This window comes from Myzus persicae, unplaced genomic scaffold (genome assembly GCF_001856785.1).
Source record: "Myzus persicae strain clone G006 unplaced genomic scaffold, MPER_G0061.0, whole genome shotgun sequence".
Taxonomy (NCBI): Eukaryota; Metazoa; Arthropoda; class Insecta; order Hemiptera; family Aphididae; genus Myzus; species Myzus persicae.
The window spans coordinates 585,264-605,268 of record NW_019104400.1 but is presented as its reverse complement, the minus strand read 5'-3'; the positions used below and the strand labels follow the sequence as shown (position 1 = coordinate 605,268).

General features: G+C 29.7%; 1 protein-coding gene across 2 annotated transcripts in view; it reads left to right on the top strand.

Annotated features, from left to right (window-relative positions):
- LOC111041891 (WNT1-inducible-signaling pathway protein 2) overlaps positions 1-20,005 on the top strand; it is a 162,331-nt gene that overhangs the window by 86,160 nt on the left and 56,166 nt on the right. For both annotated transcript variants that reach the window (XM_022326336.1, XM_022326335.1), the window contains exon 4: positions 19,635-19,845. In XM_022326336.1, the coding sequence (XP_022182028.1) occupies positions 19,635-19,845 (211 nt within the window). The remainder of the gene's footprint in view (positions 1-19,634; positions 19,846-20,005) is intronic.

Sequence of the window (20,005 nt, the reverse complement as noted above, 5' to 3'; positions counted from 1 at the left end):
TATTGTTGCGGTACGAAATTATAGAAATCATTATGGCACACACATAAAATCTATTGCACATTATATTATATAAGCAGTCAATTATTTTACAATTACAAAGTACTGAGACGAAGAGTAATTTATTAATCTAACGTATGGCATATTCGCCGACTAATATTATTATTAACGTAATACATACTAATGTAAGATATTTTATGTGCTCAGAAATATAATACCTGCTGTTTATAAGTTTAAACCTTTGATAAATTTCACTTCTTCGTCTATAGCCTAACTGAAACGGACGACGTATTAGGTTTTCGTTGGATTTTATCTAATAAGTCGCATGCTTAGAGTTTATCGGAAACGTAAATACATACAATGCGAATATCGAAATACAGAGCTAATGAAGCTACACTAAAATATCTGACATGAATATTCATATTGGTCGGTTCGTTATAAATTGTTTTTAGTTTTCGACCTGGCAGTGTTATAAAACTATAACAAGACCGTTAAAATTATGGAAATGTTGATGTATTCGCGATGGATTTTTTATTTTATTATTTTATTCATAACTTAGTTCTCAATTTAGGACTGTAAAAATTAGTAAAATATTGATGTATTCGCGTTGAATTTTTTATTTTATTATTTGATGCAGAACCATGGTTACGATTTTGGGCTGTATATTATATTTTTTCTTTTGGTTCTAAATGAAAAAAAAAATTGTCTACGGTCCTTACGATGGTGAGGTAAATTTGTTTTCACATCAACCCTATATAATATCGTATATGATATTATACTTACATACAAATATCCCACACTTTGTATTAGGTTTCTCCTCGAATATATATTATTCATAGGTAGGTGTATTCACGTCATATAGTGGTTTTCATAAAATCTGGCAAGCACTCACAAAATGAAGCTTTGATGTACTACCGTACAACACGCAAACCGAAACGTTTTTACTTTATTTTTTTTTTTTTTATCTACGATAAAATATACAGTCCAATTTTCTCGATTCCTTTCTTGAATTTTTAAAGTAACATCGATGTATTGAGTTTCAATTTAAAATACATTTAAATCCGTAAACTCGAGTCCTGTAGGTTACCGTTAAAATAACTGTTATATGAATCCGATTTTTCATCATTATTAATAGGTAGCGTGTTTTTTTATTTTTTTCAATCATTATTTAGTAAACTTTAAAACACAAAGTGTACATTGAATAACATTTTTACCGATCCTATTATGTGCTTTTATATTTACAGTCTGTAAAACTTCGAAATTACCATTTGTAAATCAACGTCACAATTCGTTACAACCGTTAAAAAAAATAGTAAAATGTGTCGTAAGAACCACTTACAGCGTGAGCACAAAATACAATATAATAAACTAAATGAAATACTTATGTTTAGTGGTTCAGTGTTTGTATTTTTACTAGTAAATTTGATGTTGTGCGTTTTTTTGACAATAATATATTATTCCATTGTTAGGTGTAAAGAATAAAATCAAACAGAAAATCTAAATTTTTAAGGAACGTAGAAATGTTTTCACTGTATAATACTGTACAGTAACCTATAATTAACTTAAACTCGAATATTGTATTAATATTATCAAAATAGTGAATAGTCTATTAACAAAATATGACATATTAATTAAAGTTAAATACAGTTTTTACAATGTTTCTTAAACTAACCATCCATTAACGTTTAATTCCACAATTTATGTAGGAGTCTAACATATTCCAATTAATGAGTTATACTTAGCATTTTCATAAAAAGAATCTTAAACTAAAACAAATTAGATGTTTTTAAACTTAAATCAATCATTATAGCTGAATAAATTTAATACTTAATATTTATTTTCTAGTACAGAAAATAAACTATCTATGAATTGAAATGTTTTTTTTTTAATTCGTGAGTATATTTTCTTACATATATCATTAAAAAGTGATAAACAAATTAAAATAATTTTCCGTACACACTTCACAAATGGTTTAATAATTACCTACGCTTGATGTCTCAAATTGAAAACCAAATAAAATCTTCAAACAAATTAGACGGTAAATATGATGATTTCGTTATTGAGTACGTACTTATATAATATGATATGGAATGCAACATCATAATATTTTTTCCCCATTAAATAACCGTAGAATTTAAGTACTCAAAACGTGGATAAAAGGTCTTTAATGATTAGACGCCATGTTGAAACATTTTTTTCCCCTGGAAAAAAAGTGTTTTTTATGCCCCTTAATGATGAAAATCAAAATATATTATATATTCCGTCAGAATTGAAAGTGTGGTCATTAGAAAACGAGACATACGTGTTGTTTTATCGAAAAAACACCTCATACATACAGACCCGAGATATATTTGCAACACTTGCAAAGTTCACGTCATCGTTTTTTCGAGGGGAATTTTTTCTTCTTATATTATTATCAACCACATATAGTGTGGTTTTTGAGGGACGTTCTTGCCGTTATGATTCGACAGTAATAAACAATAACAGCTGCCTATAGTACCTACTATTATACGCTAGAACTCCAATGTTTTCTTTTTAAAACATGTACTTTTGAAGTGTTTAAAAGAAGTTAATGTGGAAATTTAAGTTATTATTCTGAAATGTTACTATATACCTAAGAAATTGTTTTAACAACTCAAATAACCTATCGAAATTACCTAGGTTTGCCCTAGCTAATACAAAATATTCATGTCAAAATCATACATTAAACGCCTTTTTTTCTTCTTCTTTTTTTCCGCTCAAAAAACCCAAGGGAAGATTAAACACCAAAGCTAAAATTAAAATAATAATACGAATCGCATGCTTCTCGTGTCTGAGTTGTGTCGCTCTTCTTCGAACACACGACAAACGGTCAAAACGACGTAATGACGTTGTGTATGAGTATATGTGTGTGTGTGTGTGTGTGTGTGTAATAAAGAGAGAAAAAGAGAGGTTTTTCGGTATTCCATGACTGCCGCAGTGGCTACATGGCGGCAGCGGTGATTAATCTCGTTGACGGCAAAATGTTTCGTACGTGACTGGACCGTGAAATTTTTTTATACTCTCTCTCCTTCTAACACATACATACACACCCCCCCAATGCTCCCCACTCGAGTCCACCGAAACATTTTTTTTTTCGCCGAGTTCGTCTTTTAGGACCCGGCGGGCATTCGTCTCCCCGTCAAAAACCGTTTGTCAGCTCTCCGTGAGAGCCTAATGAAACGATATACTATTAACATCACCACGACAAATGAATATTAAAAATAAGTATGAATACAATATATATGCTATATACGTGCATGAATTCTTTTCACTTCGTCAGCCCACTTCATTTACACGCGTTTGAGTGTGTGTGTCTGTGTGTGTGTGGTACGATTGACTGCATAACAATTCAGTCACAATGAATTTTCCAAGGCGCAGAACAATAACCGTTGGCGACGGGGACGATATCGAACATTACACCGAGTTAGAAGTGTATTTTCTCTTGCCTGGTATAAAAACGAATATTTGTTCTTCTTTGTTCTTCTTCACTATGTCCGTTTTTATATATTGTTTTCTATTTTACACCACTGTAGGTGCACCACAGTTTCAACATTATTACAATTTGCAAGTCTGCAGCCAAATTTTGCACGACGATATTATATAGTTTTCACAAAAAAAAACTCATCTGGAGTTACTTTGAAATCTATTAAATACCACAAAAATAATGTGGGATAGAGAAATTGAAATATCTGGAGTGTAATCCTATTTTCAATGAATTATAAATCATTGTATTGTGAACAGAGGCCAATGTCATGATATTGAATTCTTCATTAATTAACATCTCGAGAGCATTATTATAATATGAAATATGATTATAATATACATATTTTAAAATAACAATCAAATAACGCGAACATTGAACAATACACAAATCAAGAACTACATCAAAATTGAGAAAAACTAAATTAAAAATTCAATCAATTTTCATTGGTAATGTTTAACTACATCCCTCAAAAAATTGATTTAAAAAAAACAAGTTTGCTATTGTAAAATCAATCATTCAGAAACATTTCAAATCTAATCAAATCTAAAAAACTCCAATTTTAATCTACTAAGTATCATTAAAATATACGCGCAGTAAGATAATCAAATAAGTATTTAATAGAGATCAATACCCTACAAACTTTCATCTGTTAAAGGGAATTATTATAAGCATTTGTTAACAATTAACGTAAAACCTTGCGAATGAATCTATTTAAATGGTGTTTGAACAAAAATATTATTGTTTATAAAATGAAACTTTTTATTAGGTTCCAAACGTAAACTTAAGTATTTATTCTGAACAATTTTAACATATTATATATATAATAATAATTAATACGTTCAACAATTGTCTATATGTTTCGGGTATATTATTACATAATATTATAATATTTTAGCCAAAATATGTATTTTCACTGAACAAAACAATACATTTTCTGCAAAACATTTTACATGTCATACAAACAGTTTTCCTTTTAACCATAGACATTGAACATTCTATTTTATTCAAACGTCACGATTTTCGTTTGACTCTGAACTAGGAGGTAATAATGGTTTGAAAAATATAACTTTATGTTCTGCCGTTGATGTAACCATCTGGGACAAATACGACTTATAATTTATTAAGAACTATATGTCTCAATGTCAAGTGTATATTTTTCGTTGTTGTTGTTGTTGTTTTTTGTATTGCCATGTTTGAAAATTTCAATGTTTTACAAACATTTATGTTTAAATATGAGACTTTGAGATCAAAGGTATACTTAGGTTAACTATAGGCAAAATACTTTATAAAACACAGTAAATACAGTAAATTATAAAACTTAAATCGAATTATATGTAGTGGGTTTTTTAAGAAAAGACCAACATTCTCTTATACTCAGTTTTATAACGAAGGTATTTCATATAATTTAAAAAATATATATAACAATACATTTTTAATAGAAAAAGTTCACTTTAAAGATTTTAAATTAATTTTAATGTCAGACCGTTTTTTAAGCAGTTGGTTGTATTATTATTATGAACATTTAAAATTAAAATTTTCATTTAACATCTGATATTTTCTTATCGTCTATATTCCACTCATCCAAATTAAATGTGCTACATTAGCAATCTTGACCAAATATTTTATGAGTTCAACATTTATTTATACCACACATATTTTTAAACAATTTTAAAATTAGGAAATACTATATTTTACTTTTGCAAAAACACAATGTTAAAAGTTAATACAATGGCACTTAAAAGTTATAATCAAGTTAAAAAAAATTATTTTCATTAGTACAACAATTTACAGTGAGAACAAGTGTGTGGTACACATAATCTTTTATGTTGATATAAAATATCTTGAATATAATAAAATTGACATGACAGTTGAGTTAAAAAAAACAACAATGACATGAAGTGTATAAACATGTTAGAGTCATATATTAATAAAATTGTCTTTAAAATATAAAATATATAAATAATACTTTTATCAAATAAATAATATATATTAAAAATGAAATATGTAAAAAGTTTTCTTATAACAGTCACTATGTACACAAAAATAAAAAACTTAAAATAATATAAAACACCTATAAATATAATATTAAAGTTGTAATAATATTTTAAAAAAATAGCTCAATAATTAAAACTTATGTTTTAAGTTTTTTAATAAATCAAAATTAGTCTTATTATGAACATTTGTTTGTGATATATTATTATTATACTTAAATCTATAAAATATAAAAATTGTATCTATTTAGTTTATGATTATTCAATGATCGTAATTCAAAGATCATGACATTGCATATCATAAACAGGCATGCATAGTGTTAAGAGTAAATAAAACATTTAAGTTATTTCTGTGTGATAAACGAAACATTGTTACAACTATATATTACTTAATAAGTAGAAAAAATGATTTTTATTTATACATATTATGAAATAAAGTTAATGGTTTGTAAAAGAACTTTCTGTACACTAAGTTTATTGTATACCCTTCAAGTTGGTAGGCAGTAACTTAAACTTCTAAAACGTTTCTTCTATGCAGGATTCTATAATTTTGTTGTATACCAATAAATCGTAACTTAGTCTATTTAAAACACTGGGATATTAAAATAAAATTGGTACCAGTGAAAAAAAAATTAATAAGTAATTCTGTTGAATGGGATTTAATCATGCTCTGGGATAATTATTATACCAAAAGGGGGTTATAAATAATGTACATTAACATAATAAAAAACACGATTAACTGAAATAATATATACAAATTAATTACCTAATTGATTACATTCATACAAAGAACAGTTGATTTTATCTTAATCAACGATCAAGTTGGAAAACTACGAAAAATTCTAAATATTTTATACTTTTCGATTGTCATTTTAATTTTTTGATTCGGAGCATATAATATCTTATATTTTATTTTTAATTAATTTAGGGCAGAATATCGCTTAAAGACCACGGTATTGCTCAGACAAAATAAATCAAATGAATATAACAATACGTTCTACTAAAATATTTTTATTATTTCAAAACATCTGTACGTCACGAAATAATAACTTTTTCGGTCTTCATGAAATTCAGAAATAGTGTCTTACCAATCATTAAATATGATTAAAGTGATACTATGTTGTCGATTAATAACTTATTAATACTTAACCGTCTTAATCCGCCTTTGAGATACGGAATGATTATTAAAGCGTTTAGGAGACAATTATGACTCGGTTTAATAAAAATAGTATGAAAAATGGTGTCGAAGACTAGAAGTTATAACACAGCAGTGAACTTGCGACGGAGTGTATAGTGGGCAGTCGAACACTAGACCAAACATCCCAAGAAGACTGGTCACATCGAAAATACTTGACAAAATGTATACTTATTCTGTAATATTTTTCCTATCTTTTTTTTCATTGATTTGTAGCCCGGCAACTATGGCTATTACTTATTAGCGGTTTGTAAGGGGGGTACAGATGGTTTGGAACAAGTATTTCTATGTGTGGCCATGATTTTGTTGCTAAAAATCTCGGTTGGTGACCCATAAACTATTTACTATACATTTGGACTCAATCAACTGTTTTAAAATAATTTTCTATTGTAATATATTTTGGTCTACATATTTAAAATGTACCAAAATATTATATTGATCAAAAAGACTAGCACCGACGATTATCACCGAGTGGACAAAACCATTCGCTTAGGTTCTAAACGAATTTTACTTGTCTATAATATGGCAACTGTAATATTAAAAAGACAAATATTTTTCTATTGTCCGATTATAATTATTATGAAGCGTGACCGGTATTCGCAATATTATTATAATTTATAGCAAAATGATATCCCTGAAACCAACTGCATTACAAAAGATAAGGAATGGAATCTGCATTTAACCATCCTTCGCGATACGTCGTTGCTCTAGCGATTTTTGGCATCGGACTGATGATATATTACAAGTGTACTTATAGCTTTATGGAAATTTTGTGTGATACATCATTCGAGTGAAAATTTTAAATACGATCTGATTTTTCTCTTATTGTTTGTATTGTCTTATGTACTTATATACCTTATTATAATATAGAACGGTGAATGCCACCGGATGAATACCGTCATCCCACGAATGTGTGCATCGTGTATACAGCACACAATCGATTATATTTTATATTTTATAGGTTACTTTAATTTTTACTCATCGAAACTTAAAAATGAACTCATAAATTATTATTCATCTTTACATACATGTAATAAAATTATCTATAGTGATCTGAAGGTAGTGTAATGCATCCAGAACAAAATTGAAAACATAATATAACTATGCCAATAATCATGCGAAAATAATAAATATGTAAAGTTTGGTACTTCAGGGTGTTTTAACAATTTGTTTCGTGTTTTCATGTTGCATTTTTTATCATTGCGTTTTTTATATATTGCTTGTATCGGAAAATATTCACCGTTCAGTAATATTATAATTGTGTTGAATTAAATTAACCCATGGTAAAAGTTCGAGTGGCTGAAGGTATACATTACATAATATTGTAATAGAAGAAAACTCTAGGAGACTCGAGTTAATTATGAGTTGTAGATATTTATAGTAGTGACGTGGAGCGACAGGATACAGAGTGAATCAATAACCATGCGCATTCTCATTTTATCCTTTGTTATGCACTTATATTAATACACTAATTATTTTGAAATTGTTTGGCTTAAAACACGAATTTATTATAATATCTATATTTCCAAATATCGTAAAGCCTTTTTAAAACAACCAGCTATAAGAACTCTCCTTACAACGACGAGTTCTCCATCTATTCTAAAATATAGTCTTTAGGCATACTTAAAAATTCCAAAAATCAAAATTAAATGACCTCATCATTAAAAAAAACAAATTGAAACAAACACACTTGGCGAATCACTCTGTATGCCCTCAATGTTTTTCTAACGAACTAAATATCGTTGCGTGATAACATAACGGTATATTATTATAATTATTACCAATATATAAAATAGCTGGTACCGATATTTAAACGCTCCATAATGCGGCGACAACAGCCGTCCGTGTATATATTTTTATTTGTATATTATTACATTTCGCCAACATGCGTACCTGCCTATAGTTTATGTGCGCATAGACCATTCAAAAGGGCGACGCGTGCATATCATTAGCCTAAACGCGCTCTAGGGTATCGTATTCTGTTGGCAGTGGTATACAACATAATAATATATGTGATGAATATATAGACACGTGAGGGGTATGAAAGAGCGATACGGAGAGAAAGAGAGAATTAGAGAGAGAGAGAGAGAGAGAGAGAGAGAGAGTGCTTAGGAGGACGGTAGAGGGAGAGAAATAGATAGAAACAGATAGAGAGATGGACAGAGACAGATTCGACCAAGACCAGATAATATACTATTGTATATACACACGTATGAAGTAGGCAGTCAATTTCCGTAATACATTCACGAGTATTTCGGTTTTTTTTTTTTCATATTTACTTTTTACTTTTTAAGCCTGTCCCGAGGGCTGACGTTTTCTCTTATCTACCACGTTCGTTTGTGTATATATACATATGATACGTGCGTAGGACGTGAAATTGACGGCCTTCATCCACCCATAACCGCCAAGCTACTCTCACACACACCGTAAGCGCAAAGTGTACGATTTAGCTGGAAAACGTATGTGCAAAAGGACCAGGCTGCAGCGGAGAAATACGAGAGTGGTGTGATCTATAAGAAAAGTATATACGCATAACGTAATATATCCGGAAATACGCGCGTCATAACCGGAAATCGCTTGCTGTAACTTGTCAGTAATAATAATAATAATAATAATAATAATAATAATACAGTACGAGTTTCCTTTATACTCGTAAAACGTCGACAGACAGCAGCCGCTATCCGTATGTAGATCATAATTTGGGAAGCCCGCTGCACCCACGCGCGAGCATGTAACGTTTACATTTCGTACTTAAGCAAACGACCGCGAAACGACCGCGTTATTTAAAAGGATGATGTCGATATTATTCCTGAACCAATTACACGCGCTTTCGCGTATACGCCGGAAACCCAAGTTATTTCCCCCAGGTGCCAGGGACGTATTTCATTTAATCCCGATCAATAGCGAAAATTTGTAGGACGAGTTTTGTACCATTTTGTGTTGAAAAATCGAATGTACACGGCCGACGTGTATCTTCTGACTGTGTGGTGATATAATATCATTATTACAAATATTATGGTCTCGACGAAAATGAAATAATATTTTTCTCCAATCGACGGTCGACGAATCCGATACCTACCTAAACTATATTTTTAACTTTTAACACGGTCAAACGTCGTCGAATATCCCTTGCGCAAGCTTTACTGCAGGGTTAATATTTTATATTAACAGTACTCCGTTTAAGAAATCAAAACGAAACAGACATTATATCACAATATTATATCAGAACGCTTTAAACGCATTACAGAGAGAAAATGACAATATTTTTACGTGCAAATGTGGAGACATTGTACGAGTAAATAATGTAAAATTATACTGTTTTTTATGCATTATAATATTTGAGTTATGTTGATTATTAAAAGTAAGTTATTGCAATTTAAATATAATTTTCACAAAGTGTATAATAATATGTAAGATATATCGCTAATTTATGCAGTTGTGAAAAAAATATAATTTTAAGTTACAAACAAAAGTAGGTATACCTGAGATGTATTTCGCGTTCCGACTAAAACGTAAAACAATATAAAACGGAATAGGTACACGATCAATAATTGATCCGATTGAATATTTTGTTCGAAAATACCGTAGAAGTGATCTTCGAAAATCCGCGTTTAAAGTGAATTATACGCCAACCGAAATATTCGATGCCCAAAAACATCTTTGTGACGTCGTACATATTTCAGGGGGGCGATAGTGTTGCACAAGGCTCTAGCATATTTTTTATGTGCATCGTGGAGTATAATTATTGTGGACATATAGGTACAATCAGTCAGTTTGGCGGTGTTTCGATATGAACATCACACAGTTCATAATAGTAATGTTATTATTATTAAAACAACATTCGTTATCAGTTTATCAGTTTATGTCTATTATTATTAATAACGTCGACCACCATCGGTTGTACCTATTCTACACTCGTCACGAACGACACGCGAGCGGCACACCCCCTGAAACGATAGTACACAATATATAATAAAAATAAATGTACGGACGCCAATTATTAAACTACAATACATCGTTCACGTGTAATATTCCGTCTCGAGCATTTCAAAGAACTACCACACATGCGGACGGGTACGGAAAATTGCACACCGAGTACGCCTCGGAAATGCGTCGCCGACTCGTTTTCCTTTTCGTAAATAGTTGGTTTCCCTCATTTCTTACCACTTCTCCTTCTTCTGCTTGTTCTTCGCGTCTACCAATTTCATTTTATTTTTCACGGCCAAGCCCGGCGCACTCGATGGAATTCCGAACATTCAGCCGGATACGCTTGCGCGAATACTTCTGACACCGGCCGGTAAACGTTTTCCGGGGAAAAATTAATTTTTGCTTATTTCCATTTCAAACGAATTCCAGAAAACGCCTTTCATCGAGCATTCCTATGATAGGTATGCGATATTATGTACGTCGGGTTCTGATTAGTTTATTATTATTATTTTGTTTTTATCGCGTCCGGAAGACGAAAGTATATTTTGCAAAACGAAACGCACAATATTATGCACCATGACGTGTTTTCAATACCCCCTATGCACGCTGGGAAATTCAATAAGACGTTGCTTTCTGGTTAATCTTTTACGTGTTAACGTCAAATTTTCTGGCAGACTGGAGCAATCGTGGAGCGAATGTCAAATCACTTTTTGTTTAATGTAAAAAAATACCGAATTTAATTTTGTTTTTACACGCTGCCGTCTTCGGTCGGCAGGCACGTGGTAATTTTCTATTTATTCAAATGTCTTTTTGTGAAGAGGAAACGGTATAAATAACTTACAGTTTTTATACCATTTTTGGAACGTCAATAATTTAAACGTATTAAGATCATTTTACGATTCGGCGATTTATCAAAATTCAACTATTTATATAGATTAAAATAAGTTATGAACCGTATTACAGGAAAACATTAGCAATGTGAGCATTAATTGTGAATTGTGATTTATAATATTGATATTAAAAATCTAATCCATTCCCCCGTAAATTTTCACTCACGCCTGTACTAAAAATTTAATTCACATACAATAAATGGTGGTTTCATTGGTTTTGGTTTTAGATGATTTTTAAAACTAAAAACCATTGTATATTAATTTACTAACTGCATAAATTTAAATTTAAAAAAAAAAAACAAATTCAAAAGAGCTAAAATAATTTTATTTTAGAAGTACGCTTTATATTGTTTTAAAACAATGGTTCTCAGATTTATCAAATACTTGAGGGTAAAGGGTATGCACGGCTTATGATATAAAGCTATTTATACTGTTATAACCACTGGGAAAACTTTAAAAATAATGATAATTTATTCAAACATGTAGTTATATCCGTTTTATGAAATAAATTATCTGTTACGCATGTACTTGGTAATAACTTATTAAAAACATTTTAAATCTGATTCAAGCATAAGAATATGTATGCATATTTGAATGAGTGCTCGGTTTAAAAAATAATAAGATAATGAATGATGGTGGCACATTTAAAATTAAGAATAAATATATTAATTCATGAATCATAATGTATCCATCCCATCAATATTCTTTACATGTGTTTTAGGATTTAGAATATTTATTTTTGGAGTGTTTTAATAAAAATACAATCATATTTTAAATCAATGCACATTCAAATATATAATTAATTATACAATCCAATTTTTTTGTTTAATTTGTAATTTTATTTTTAGTAAACATTCTTTGTTAATATTGTATCTAGTTTTTGAGAGTATGAATTAATGAAATTTCAACCGAAGTACATCATTGAATTGTATTTAAAACTTTAGAATATAAGATGAGTCCTAAAAGTTAATTATGTTTATATTACACTAAATTTAGTTTCCATTTCAAATATTTCAAACGAAAAGTATGGTTGTGTACGTAAGTATAATCGTATGTATTTGGTAAAACACAAACGATTTGTCTTCAAATGAAGAAAGACTTATTGAAGTACACAAACATTAAACATTATTTCAAGCATACATTTGTAAACTAACTTGTATAATGTACATGGTGTTTTTATTTTTCAATTAAATTGTTTCAATAGTTATGAGATAAAATCCAAAGACTGAAAATCTTGTGAACACAACATTTTCAAATTATGTAGTTATTAAAATCTAATAATTTATTGTGAATCCCTCGGGTTACATTTCACATACTACAAATATTTACAATATAAAGTAGTACTAATAACTGAAAAAAATAATCCCAGGTTCTGTACAAGTTTAAGTACTATATATCGAGTATATTATATAAAGTGGCTATAGTGAAAAATAAAAAAAAAGTAGGGAATTCAACTATAAAAGTTCCTGTAGAGCATTTTCTTTATCGTGCTAGTTAAGCTTGTCATAATTACATACAACTACATAGTTAAGATAAAGGAAATTCAATTATATTACCTAAATGGCTAAATGAGCTCAATTTTTTTTTTTTTTTTGCAATGAAGCTTAATTTTTTTATTGCCCTCAGACAAATGATAAAATTATTAAAGTATAAAATTATTTGCATCGTATATAATATTACAAATCTACTTAGATATGAAAATCTTGGATAATATAATAATATGTCAAATACCTAATTTTTTGTATCAAAAATCGGTATACATAATACTTAATTATATCAATTGTAAGTATTAAATGAAAAATCTTAAGCAGTTAAGTTTTTATTATTTATAGACAACCCACTACATATTACAACAGTATTTATGACTAAAAAAAAAACAATTTATTTTGTACACTTTATAACGAATAATAACAATAACTAAGTATTTTTTTTTAAAGAACTTATTTAAAACGTTAGATTTTCATATTATAATATTAAAATAATCATAATATTAACAAACAATATCAAAACTAAACATATTTTACAGCGATCCACAAATTGGAAATAATAGTTAATATTAAATCATGTCTTTTCAAAAAAAACCCTCGTCTAATTTTTTATATAAACCATTTTAAAACGCATAAACTTAATACAATAGACTTATATAAATGTATAATATAATTTGTTCCTGAGGGTTTAAATATTTCATTATAGTTTTTATTAATTATCCATGATATTTTCAACAGAAAGGTATTTTTTTTTTACTCTTATAATTGGCATATTTACATTGAATTATGAACTAAGTACCAAACATGAAATGACAGAAAAAAAATTAGGATACAGACCCTGGCGATTGGGCAAACAAGATTATTTCAACCCAGGATATATCGTCGAATAAACTAAAATAATGTTATCAAAAACCGATTCTGAGCTTATAAAAATAAATGTAAGGTTCCTAGTAACAATAATATATCTGAAAATGTAATTAACACAAATATTTTATAATAAACAATTTTAAAAAAATCTCTTAAAGTAAATCTTAAGTTGTTTTGCTTATTAAAGCTATTTATAAATAAATTAGTGAATAAAAAAAAAAATAATTAGATTCTAAGAAATGTTTTTTTTTCTTCAGTCAATTATAAGAAAAGACACATTAAATATTAAAGATTTTATATCATCATTTAAAAATAAATCTCTATACAATTTAATTATTTAAAAACCCAGTAAATTATTTAAAAAATATTATTCAAGTGAATAACTTACTTATGTATTAAACATAAAAATACCTATCAGATTCAGTACAGAAAAATCCTTGACCAATCGGTATTTTTTTCGTAATGTTCATTGTTTGTATGAAAGTTATGCCGTATTATAAAAAAAAAGTAAGAAAAGCACACTGTGTGAGTCTTATAAATTCCCATGAAATAATAAACTATAATTTTACCCTACGTGTATATCATTTAAAAAAAATTTGGAAACCTAGTATATCTATACTAAATAAATATGAAAATACTTGACTAAAAACCAAATTGTTTTCTATGTTACTTTTATTACTGACAAATAAATAATTTTGTAACTATTATATTTTCAGCAGACTTGAAATAAAATCATACTACCCAGTACCTATTAGAAGATATCAAACTATAAGTATAAATTCTAGTTTATGATAGTTAATTCCAGTTTATGATTATCACACTAGCCAATATTAAAAATTCGGGACAGGCTAAAGAGACAGATTGTTTGGTTATTCATCTCGCTGTGCTAATAAGAACCATTTTAAAACTACTGTATTAATATTGTTATTTTTTATTATAATTATAATTATTATTATTATTACTACTATTCTTACTATTGTATTGTCACTATAGCTGTTCCAATCGATGTCCCGTTGACAGCGCATCCGAAAATTGTCTGTTGTATAAATATATTTATACAAATGTGTACCACACTTCTACTAATTATAAAGTGATAAAATATGTAACCAATGCAACCCCATAATTAAAAAAATTGAGTATTCATTTTTCGTTAACCTTTGAGCTACCTAGATATAAGTGGTAAGTGATTGAAAAAAATAAACATTCAGGTACCTCTCTAAGTCTCAAGGAATCTATTGATATAAATTACTAATGTAAACAGTCTAGAAGTTTTTGAGACTATTATTAAGTTTGCATAAACCAACCTAGATTAAAAATATATTGATCAAATATTAAAATGATTATATCAAATCAATTATGTTATATAATATAATCTTTGAGAACCATTTATATAGAAAAAAACTTATTTCTACTAATTTGCAACTAGTAGGTACTAGTATATTATAAATTATAATAATGGCACCAATTGCAACTATTTATACCTTTACAAGAATTCTATAAAATAAATGTTACCTTTTTCCAAATTTTTCTTGAAACTTTTCTGATTTTTCTTTCGGTGAAAATCTCATTCGGACAATTACGAACATTTTAGAAAAAAAAAGTAGGTAAATTCGTCAATATGTTCTCAAGTGATGTAGGAACAAACAGCCATTACATTTTTTCTATAGATATAGATTATATTAATAATAATATCAATAATTATGTTGCGAATATTATCTCCTTTTTAATCAAATCAACAATCGTAACTTTGTTCCAGTAACTACAGATGAATGGATGGGCACACATGTATATTTAGAAACCTAATAACCAAAGAACTTTCATAAAATGAATACCTCTTCAAAATGGTGTTTCCTAGAACTTATTGTAATTAGTTACACTGCAGGGAAACAGGACTTGTAGTCACTTATAAATAGTGACAATTTTATTCAGCGTTTAAATCTTTTAAAATTAGAATGTTAGTACTTAATATTCAAAGTACTATTGCGTTAATGCTTAGCAGGAAATGCATATTGCAGTCTATTTACATAGTTGTTAAAAAACAATTATTTAGTATCCATTTGGAATTTGTAACGAGTCGACGTTTTACTGAAATAATATATAAAAAACAAACTATATATTTGGTAGTGCCTACAACTGCCTATGCTATATTGCAGTGTGTGTTTGCAATGGGATCGAAAACGTTACTAAGCTCAGTTACTTGATTAAAAAAAAAAAGGAATGAATTATGGTAATCGTTTTACACCCAATGGTCAAAAAAATAGGTGCGATTAAAAAGGTACCATTTAGTTACAATATCGTTATTATTATTATGTTTTTCGAGTTTAAAAGCTTTTCGAGTTCAACGAGAAATATCGCATGGCGATAAAATGAGATTAGCATTAAACCGTACATCGGGAGAAATTGCGTTACTTAAAGTATCGACAGGAAATTCTCAATGGAACACATGTTTCGTCTGACATAAAGCACCGTGTGAATCTCTTCAGGTACCTTAATCCAATAACACTCCAGTGTATTGTATCCATATCGTGTTATTTTGCATCATAGAAAACGTACAATGTTCTTGCAGTATTTCTGTACAATCAACAAAAATACAGTTGTGCCTATCCAAACAAAGAACGAATCAAAAAAATATGTATACATTTTGTTTTATATATTTGACTTATGTTATGTCACACTCGTAGTAAAACACGGTCGCAAATAATTCCGGTTACATATTCCATGAAATATATTTATCGCAATAATATTTATTATTTATGAATAAATTACGCGCAGTAAATTATTATGCTGTGTATATTTTATCATTTTTCTTTTCGTTTATTTAATGTACGCATTAACATAAAATCGGAATAAACATATTTTAAACTAGAACAATATAAATAAAAAGATTATTTACCATATTATAGACTGTGTGGCGTGGTGGATTAAATGGTTTAAAATCATATACTATACATCATAATGTTGATATTTTTGTACAACAATAGTCACAGTAATATTATGTTAAGACAGTATAAACTACTTACCCCATAAATAATCGAAAAAAAAATCCAGATTCAAATAATAATTTTCGGCAATCATTATTATTTATTTTATTAACTAATATGTATATCAAACAAATAGTGAGAAAATATCAGAATGTATTTATCCTAGCACAGAGCTAATTTTGTTATGAGAAGAAATAATAAAGACAAAAATAATATTTTGTAGTACACTAATGGAAATTGCTGCTACAGCCGAGGCGCAGTTATTTGTATTTGAGTTACAACGAAATAAAGAAAGCGTTCCATGATATTATCGTAAGTAATTGTTAGTTTACGGATAAATGTCGAAAAATTTGCACTTCAAAGCCTCGTAAAATTTTATTTTATTTTCCGGGAACTTTTTTTTAAGCAGAAAATGATTGAATCTTCTACATTTAATATTTTCAAATGTTAGGTATGAAAAAAAAACATTTTGAATTTCTAACTGAAAAATAATTTTTAAATTTTCGCAATTTCAATGAAGTTTGTCGAAATTCTAACTCCAGAAAAACATAAAAAATATTGAAGATTTACACCCAAGTTTTTTCTAACTTTTAATCCCCTGAAGTACAAATTAGGTCCACTTCACACCCAGAGAAGATACTGAATATCGGATCATTTTTTTTTTTTACTCTAACAGTGATGGTGAACAGAAATAATCACATATCATTGTGAAGTCAACCTTCGCTCAGAGTATAAAAAAATTTTCAAGGCATAGTTTTTTTCGTTTAACAATAATATTGCACTCGAATATTAAAATATTGTACTTTGGAGAGTAAGTACACACGCGCAAGAGCAGTGCCAATGTGAGTAAGCGTAATACAAACGCGACATCGACCCAGTGAGTTTGATATCAGTTTTGGCGAAATTACAAAAACACTTACGCGAGTATTGGTACCTATATATGCACGTCTCGTCAGCGACCGAGTCAATCGATCATATTTTTGACTATTATATACTACAATACATTATGTATAATAAGACGTTGCGCGGCGGCGTGGGACATTAAGAATTAAGACTTATTGACAGCGACTGGGAACGGTGCGTCGACAATGAGCCAAATTGGCTCGCCGCCGCTCCGAAACGACTCTTGACGACCTATTTTCGGTAGTTGCCAAAGCGATGTGCCTGAGAAACGCGCTCGGCCGACTTTTGGCGTGGTGAGCACGGTGCCCGCAGGCGCAATTATTAATGACGAGACGTAACAAGCGCCCCCCCCCCCACAAAAAAAAAAAAAAAAAAATAAAGATAAAATATAAAATTATCGACTGCAGTCTCTTCGAGACCCCCACAAAAAAAATTGTTTTAACAATTAAGTCGACAAACTTAAAATTATTGCAACAGTAGGTGTAAGCGCATTTGCGGACGACTTGAACATCATGGATTATTATAATATTATTTAGTGTTTAAACCCGCTGCAGTGCGTGATAATATTATGACGATCGGGGCGGAAACCGCTCGGAAATTAAACGGCAAAAGTCTGCGGGATAATGCCGTGGACAATCGTCCCCTCACGAAATGGGCCGAACAGATAAATTTTCCTACGCGAGCCGAACTGTTCGAGAGGGTGGGCTCCGTTTATTTTATTGCCCAAGCCACGAGGTGTATATAATATATATCGTGCACATTATATGTGTACGTATTAAAATATATAGTGACCCTGCGAAGTCCGAGAAATATCCGGTGGCTGACAATACGCACCGCTCCCCCCTCCCACCATATCCGAGTTTCACAGGTAGATATTATGACCGTCGTCGTCGTCGTCATCGTATATTAATACATTTATATAAATATGATGTGTGCATAAAAGAGTGTGACTTCAGAAAGAACTGCCAAAATATATATAATTGACTAGATACGGTCACTATATTATAACATAATATGCGTATTCATCTACCTTATATATACATTTTGATCTAAACCTTATTTAATTTCTAATATAATATTGTTATATTTTCATTGATACTTAAGATTTAGGAGAACAAAACATAATAGTTATTAATTTATCATTTAATTGGCAATTCATATTTGTCAGCCTATATTACACTCTGTAATTGTATAACTAACCCGTTAACTATAACACACACCCGCGGTGCGACTGCAATTGAATTTATGTCATACTCGCGTTCAGCGCCATATACTATGAATAATAATATGATCAATAATACTACTCGTGTGCATTATTATAACATATTAAACTAAGCCTGGACATAAAAGTGTTAAAAAGTTAAAGTTAAGTTAATTTTAACTTTTTAACTTAACTTTTTAAAATTTAATTTTCAACTTGATTGGTTTTTATTGATATTAACTTAATAAATAACGAGTTACTTCTAATCGAATCCAATATCAATCATTTATAAATAATTTAATATTAAATATAATAAAATTATTATTCATGATATATTATGTTGAATAAACATTTACTTTTTACTATTTTAAACCATATAACTAGCTGCTTATTATATACTAAAAAATAAACTTATAAGTTAACTACGAGTTTTCAAATGACTTTTAACTTAACTGAGTTAAAAAAACAAATATTAGGGTGACTATTGACTATTGAACTTTTTTAAATGTTTTCTATCGACTTAACTTAACTCAGTCGAAAATTATCATTTTTATACAACCCATGCCCAGGCTTATATCAAACATCACGCAGACAATCAATGAAATATGAATGTTTTATTAAAAAGTGCTCTGGGTGACATTTTTTTAAACTCCGTTTTCGTTTACATTTTATTTTTTTTATCTCACGCAGGTCCGGTCCCACTGCGCCTACCCGTGTCAGTGCGCCAACAGGGACCCGGTTTGCGAACCGGGAGTGCCACACACCCGCGACGGATGCGGTTGCTGCCCCGTGTGCGCCAGACAGGATGGCGACCCGTGCGATGGCATCGCCGTATGTGACCAGAGGAAAGGGCTGGTGTGCCAGTACGACGACTACTACAGCCCGGCCGGCATATGTAGAGGTAGGTCGGCGTCGTATATAATATAAGCGTTTAGTATTTAGACAAATAAAACATAGATGCTATAATATTAGTAATAGTATTGTAAATCATTATTTTTCCACCAGCACAGGCGAGTATATGGTTGACCTATCCTCTCCGCCCCTCGCCCCCCCCCCCCCCC